The sequence below is a fragment of the Corvus brachyrhynchos genome, unplaced genomic scaffold (genome assembly GCF_000691975.1).
Source record: "Corvus brachyrhynchos isolate BGI_N302 unplaced genomic scaffold, ASM69197v1 scaffold80, whole genome shotgun sequence".
Lineage (NCBI taxonomy): Eukaryota > Metazoa > Chordata > Aves > Passeriformes > Corvidae > Corvus > Corvus brachyrhynchos.
In genome coordinates, this window is record NW_008236769.1 from 10631264 (window position 1) to 10638178 (window position 6915).

At 39.6% G+C, this 6915-nt stretch overlaps 1 protein-coding gene across 2 annotated transcripts in view; it reads right to left on the reverse strand.

The window, feature by feature from the left end:
• Positions 1–468: 468 nt before the first annotated feature.
• The window catches only part of HGFAC (HGF activator), a 41678-nt gene continuing 35231 nt past the window's right edge, over positions 469–6915 (reverse strand). For both annotated transcript variants that reach the window (XM_017727702.1, XM_008645068.2), the window contains 3 exons: positions 5695–5835; positions 4512–4660; positions 469–2179 (listed from right to left, as the gene is read on the reverse strand). In XM_017727702.1, coding sequence (XP_017583191.1) covers positions 2009–2179; positions 4512–4660; positions 5695–5835 — 461 coding nt within the window. In that variant the 3' untranslated portion in view covers positions 469–2008. The remainder of the gene's footprint in view (positions 2180–4511; positions 4661–5694; positions 5836–6915) is intronic.

Sequence of the window (6915 nt, forward strand, 5' to 3'; positions counted from 1 at the left end):
CCTGCTGATGCAGTACTTGTCTTTCAGCAGCAGGTACAGTTAGTCCTGTTACATGGTCACATTCATTTCAGGGCACTAAGCAAGCCAGACTCGTACTGCAAATGGCCAGGGAGGCAGAGTCAGACAACAAGAGTCTTCAGTTTGTTTTGAAATCAAGATCCCAGAGGTGAATATCAGTTTTTAAAGCTAGTGTTTAGTGCCTCTGAAAAACAAACTAAGGGCTTTGATCTAGGGACTCCCAGTATCAATAGCTAAAAACCATGTCCAGGTGCTTACATCTGTCTACTGGAAATGTGTGTGACACTTGCGTTAAACTGGGAGCACCACCAGCTGAAATTGACCCGAACGGAGAGGTTGTCGGATGCCTTCCAGCACTAAGTGCTGTTTCATCTTTCTACCAGCTCTCAACCTATAGAACAACCTACAGAGGGATTCAAAGACTTTTTCCTTTATACATAACAGACTAAGTCCAAGAAACAGAGGGTAAATGTTTTTATTAAACAGTTTACATCATTTATCTAGATTAGCATTGTTGTATATTTGTACCTACACAGATTCAGGTTTTGGTTATTTTTCCTTTAAAAGTCTCTTTTAACTGCAGATAACATTCACCACTACTAAGAAATCCATGAGGACACTTCCAGTACTATAAAACAAAAAACACATCTGAATATCTAGGCACCACTTTAAAATTTTATTATCTTAAAATGCAACTTTGCTTGGAACCCTTAAGAGAGATCATAAATGTTCACTGCCAGGGAAGAAATACATTTAACATCAACACTTCAAATGTACATATCTGACGTGGCTAAAGGTTCCCTGTAATAGGAAAAAAAAAAAAGAATTTTCCATTCTTTGTCAGACTTTTTTTTCTGTTAAGTAATTTTCTGCCTGTTTTTGCTAATACAGCTGAGTCCACAGCCTCTAAACAGCTGTATACTGTAATAATTTCTTTGATTGTTCCCATAACAATTCCATAGACCATGACAGTAAAGCCAGGGGTTTGTGATATCACCAGATCCCCAAGGAAAATGTCAAGTTGCACCCCAGCCATCCAGTTGAAAAATCTGTTACAAGAAACCTTCTTTCTGAATTATCTAAATAGTTGAACAACTTGTTAGTACAAAATCTAAGACATCTTCAAAACACTGTCAAATTAAAGAAACGTTTAGATATTTATCATCAAGGTGAGTATTTCCATTGCTATCCTCAGGGCAAGGAGCAGATCACAGTCTGCAAAAGGTCCTGGCTGCAGCAACCTAAATCAGCTGCTCCAACTTCCAACATTTTTCAGGGAAAAACTTTGAGCTCACAGGAGGTGTTGCATTAACCTTGCTGGAAAATTGCATACCAGATTCAGCAGAGCTCTGAGGCACATTCCTGGTTTTACGTCAGTGGAACATAGAAATATGTTTATATAAAAATATGCTTACATGTTTGGTTGAAACAAAACCTAAACCCTCTGGTTTCTTTCCCCAGAACTGGTTTGTTGCAGATAGCTGAGGAGCAGCTTTACCTACGTTGTTCTCTTGGTGTCTCTTGACCTGAGCTTCAAGAGATCATTTCTCAGGGAGAGAGAATTTCATTTTTGATCCTCTTGTTTATTTTTTTATTTCAACTGAGAATACAAGGACAGTGTTGTTACAGGTTGGTTTGGGGGATGACAGCTCCAACAGAAACTGCAAAATACATCAAATCACTTTTTATGTAATCCACCAAGCAGACAGAGAGTTGTAGATTTTCGTGCACTGTCTTGACACGTTTGGGGTTTTTTATTAAGACAAATAAAGACAGTCATGTATGTTGAGCAATCCACAGCCCTAGAACGCTAGATCAAGGCTGCTGAGCTGACATCAGCCAGAGCAGGCCTGCTTTTGGTGGTCTGGCTTGGAATTGCTGAGAATTACCATGACAGTTTTCATACCAGCTTATAATAATATATTTATGCCATTTCAATAAAACCAAAAGACTCCTGAACCCTGCTTCAAATGTTAGCATATTTAATTGTTCAACTAGTTTTTCGGGGGGCTATTTTCTCATTAATCCACTTTACATAGTTTGTCACTCTTGTATATACTCCAGGTTTGTTGACTCTGCCACAGCCATCTCCCCAGCTGATAATTCCATAGAGGTAAGAGATGTCATTTTTCTCACAGGCCAGAGGTCCACCAGAATCTCCCTGCATTAAAAGTAAGTAAAGATTATCTAATTTGATAGAAAGCAGTCAGAAGAAGATCAGTTTGGCAAAATACTAAAATAGGATGTTTGCACGTGAGATTCAAACTTAAAAAAAAAAAAAAGGAAGCAGCAGTTTACTGAAGTTTCATTGTAGAAAGCATTTTTAGTCACACTAATAAAAGGGTGGATTCTTTTAATTACACATTAAACAAAAGTATCAAAATATCAGATTTTGTTTAAAAATATGAAATGCTTTTAGCTTCAGACATCTACTGAAAAGTATGGTTGATTTAGATCATTTTCAACAGAAGTGAATGAGCCTTTGAGGCTTAGCACTCTTGTAATATCAGCACTGCATGGAGGGGTTACATGGGTGCATTTGGAGAGTTTCTCGATGCAGTTTATTGCAACTTTCAGACAACATGACAGTTTTCAAAGAAAGGTGTTGCATACAGACACACGTTGTGACTGTGGGATGCTGTAATTTTATGTGGCATACGAGGGTTTGCCTGTGTTTGAATTTGCTACTGAGTATTTGCCTTGTCATTAAACCATAAACCAAAAAGCAGCCCAAACTACGCAACAGCAAAGATTAATTTGGAACACTTCTACTTATTTTAAACCTTGAAAGCATTCAGGATGGGGGGGTTATTATTAATACTCTTAGACTGACTTTCTAGAGAAATTAAAATGTTAGAAATCAAAAATGTGACTTAGTAAATGGTACTAGTGAAAGCAGCCATCACTCTAAGTTGAGACCAAGGAGAAATATATTTTTTCTTATCTCAAAAGAAAATTCCACCAAAATACATAGGAAAATTATGTTGCCTTTATACAAGGAGATTTCTGTGATAAGTGAAGGATATCTGATGAAGTCTTGCTTGTTTGCTTATTTTTCACAACTAGTGTAATTGATTGCAATTTTGGCATCAGTGCACTGATTTTAAAAAGTTTCCAAGAAAATCTTTTAAAAATAATCAAGGAAAACACATCGTCTGTTTGAAGTTTCCTGATCTTGGAGCATTTTTATACATAACAGATGGTTTACAGGTTAATATCCTAAGTGTACATTAAGAAAACCCAGAGGTCATCTGCATCTGTTGTTGCATTAAGAGATCTACATTATTTCTCCTCAGACTACACTACAAGTCTGACAATAGGGGAAAATTAATTATTGATTTGCTAATAATGTTTTCATGTCATGAGCACCGTTCTTCAGCAACATCTGTGACTCTCAATTGCCGTTTCTCAGACTTTGCAGTTCTCTCCAGACCACTTGTCTTTGTGCAGCTCCTTTCTCCTTCCCTCCACTTTCTTTTCTGCCTCTCATCCCTGATCTCTGTTTTCCCAGGGCAAGGAGAGACAATCCGCTGTAATGCTGTCTCTTGCATTTGCACTTCCTGGGAAAGGCAAGGGGAGCTGGGCAGGCAGGGTAGTTTCCATCCCTCTGGCTAGTGTGAACACTTGCAGCCTCAGCCTCAGCCCTGGCCTTGAGCCACTGCTGGCTGCTGCCATTTCACTTTGACAACTTTCTTTGGATATGTTTATGACCTCTACAGGGCTTCCAGCACACAGTATACATGATATTCCTTGCTCCACTTACACTGCCAGCTATTAGCTATGTGCTGCCTTTTCATGACTTTATGCTAATACAGCACAACTCTCCTCCTTCAAAATGAACTGTAGATAAAATCTGAAGTTTTATGTAAGGAATAATCTGATCCTTCATTTTAAGAAGTCTCGTCTATCACCACAATTCTGCATCCTTATTCAGAACTGAGGTGTGACATAATTCAAAGTAGTAAGAGCATGAGGTCATTCCGTGATAGACTGAGGTTACATAACATAGTTTCCAACTGACTGACATTCTACACCATTCAGTCACTTCCACTGTAGAAACCTCAGCTCCTTCCTCCAAACCTCACCACTGCTCCTCACCTCCTACCCAGGTGTCCTTATTTTCCCTCAGGCAAGAGACAGGAGCTCTGGGATTTGGCCCCACACAGGTTCATGCTGCTTCTCCTGCCAGCACATCCCTGTCAGCTGGGCAGCAATCCATTGCCACCACCTGCAGGCTCACCCAGGAGCTAGAACAACACACTCTCCAGTGCACAGCCACTGCCTTATGTGAAGGTAGGAGGAATATAATACCCTGGAGCCCTTCTGTAGATCTTAATTGACATGGAACATGATAAAAAAATGAAGGTGGAAGCAGTCACATAAGGTTCTTTTCTTTAGGGACACTATAAAATCAAAAGTAAGAATTGTAACACTGCAACATTCTGAATAAAATACATTTCTATCACCTGCCTAGACACGACACCCAGCATTACCTGACAAGCATCGGATTTGCTATCAAAGTAGCCAGCACAGAACATATTTTCTGTGATTTCTGTTCCATAAATTTCAGAACTTCTGCACTTCTCCTCAGGAATAAGTGGAACCAGTGTTTCTTGCAGGACATCTGAATAACCAGATATATCTTTAAAAAGTCCAAGAGGAAAAGAAAGTCATTTTTATAGAATTTCATGAGCATAACATGAAAACACAAGGCACAATACAACACATTTAACACACAATAAATATTCATGTTTTGGACATCTTTAAAATATAATAATTTTTATAGTGACCACTCTCTGATCCTCCAGTCAGACTCCATGCCTCTTAAAAACAGTATTGCAATGTCCAGCCATTAATCCACTTTGGGTTCTCTCATTTTCTAGAGACTCAGGAACAGTAGCCCAGCACTCCTGTCCTCACCTCTTTCCAGACTGACAATAAATCATCCATTTATTGAAAACTCCGTTACTTCTTTTTGTCTTTAGACTACATGTTTAGACCAGGACATTTGCTCATACTACATGACTCATGAAAATGTCAAGCCAGCTCCTCAATCCTTCTCATCTACCTACATATGTCTTTGCTATCTCAACATTGAAGCAGTGTGGTCCAGCCTCATAATCCTAAATTCCTCCTCTAAAAGGATGGGATGATCTTTTCCACCTTTCTCAAGCTGAGTGTAAGCACTTCTTAGCCCAAAGTCTATCTGGCCCTCTCCTATCGACGTTTTCAAAATTTCTTGATGGTGAAGCTAAAAATCCCTTCCATCACGCACTAGTAAATTGGTTGTATTTGGTTTGCAGTCTTGGTTGCCTACCTGGAGAAATCAGGGGTAGGATACGTTTTACTAAGGTGCCACATGTTGGCACTACAATCAGCTACTTTCTCCCCTCCCAGTCCATGTAATCTATCTAGTTCATAGCTCATCCCATCCAAAAATTGGTGCAAATATTTGGTAAAGGGAACCACACCCCAGATTCCAAGGACTATAAAGGAAGTTCAGGATGACTATTTCAGATGTAAATGTTGCAAACACTAAAGGTAGGTAAAAAGAATCCCACCAGAAGTCCCTTGCAAAGTATTTTACCAAACTCTCAGCTGTATAACGTATACCTGAGCATTATATTTTTATTATCATCACTTTTTTCTATCGACAACAGCTCTCGTTTCACTCACTCTCATGCTTGTGTCCCCATCCAGAAATCTGACATTTCAACAGGTCAGGGAAAATAGTATCACTTTCTGGCAGGCAGATGGGCTGAACAAACTGGGACTTGACAGCACAACGTTGGCCATTCTTCTTCAGCTTAATCAAAGCTGCAGAACAGAAAAACAGAAAACACAGGAGGAAGAAAGTGACTGTTCCCTTTCTTTATTGGGATTGGCAGTAATGGGTCTCAGATACAAATTTAATTATCCCCTAAGCCTCTCTTAATTAAGATATTTCAATCAAAGACAGACAGACTCATCTCAACAGCACCTGATTTCACAGCAAATTGAAGGCTGAAACATTCAGCTACTCCCCTTGTGGGAATATTTATTTTATGCTATGCTCACTGAGCAGATTTTGCTTCACTGCCTCTGTAGAGAAGGGGGAAGATAGAAAATACATGTGTCTCCTCCCACCTTATAGTTAAATAACAGTGACATATCCCCAACTTTCAGCTGAAATAAGTGGGATGTGCAAATACTCACTGCTTCTGAAAGCTTGGCCACTGGCCTAATTCCAATTCCATTTAAAAAATTAATTACTCCAAGAGCTGCTATATTTCGTGTCCTGTTAACACTGAGTTCAGCAAAATTCAAGATCTTTAAAATTAAGGAATAAAACCTCAGGACATTTCAAAACCAAGCTTCTTAAAGCTACAAAGTGTTACATAACCTACACAATCTTTACTAACCAGCCACGGGGCTGAGAACAGCATAAATATGAAGCTGTGCAGCATCATGAGATTGATACTGAAAGATTTCAAAAATTGGTTTCCCTGTAGCAAATCTCTTTCATTTGGCTGTAAATCAGCTAAGGGAGCTTTGTAGTGGGTGCAACAAGGACAGCATGTTGGTTTTGCCACACCACTCAAAGAGAACAGAGCTGTGGTAATGTGGACACACCTATTAAACCTTCTCATCAGGCCTCTTGGAAGCTCAAGGTTTTGTGAGCACAGCTGTGTGGAAAGCAAGTGATGTCACTGGATAGTCTTATTTCTCTACCAGCTACAGGCTTTGGCCTTAGTGGAACACAGAAGCAGTATCTCACAGCCTGAGAAGCCCACACAAACCTTGCTCCCACACTCAGCAGCTTGCTCTTCCTCACCTTGCTCCTCTTCCCCGCTAACTCTGCCTGCTTCTGAATCCCTCAAATTTCCTAGCAAACACTCATGTGATAGTTGTTTCCTT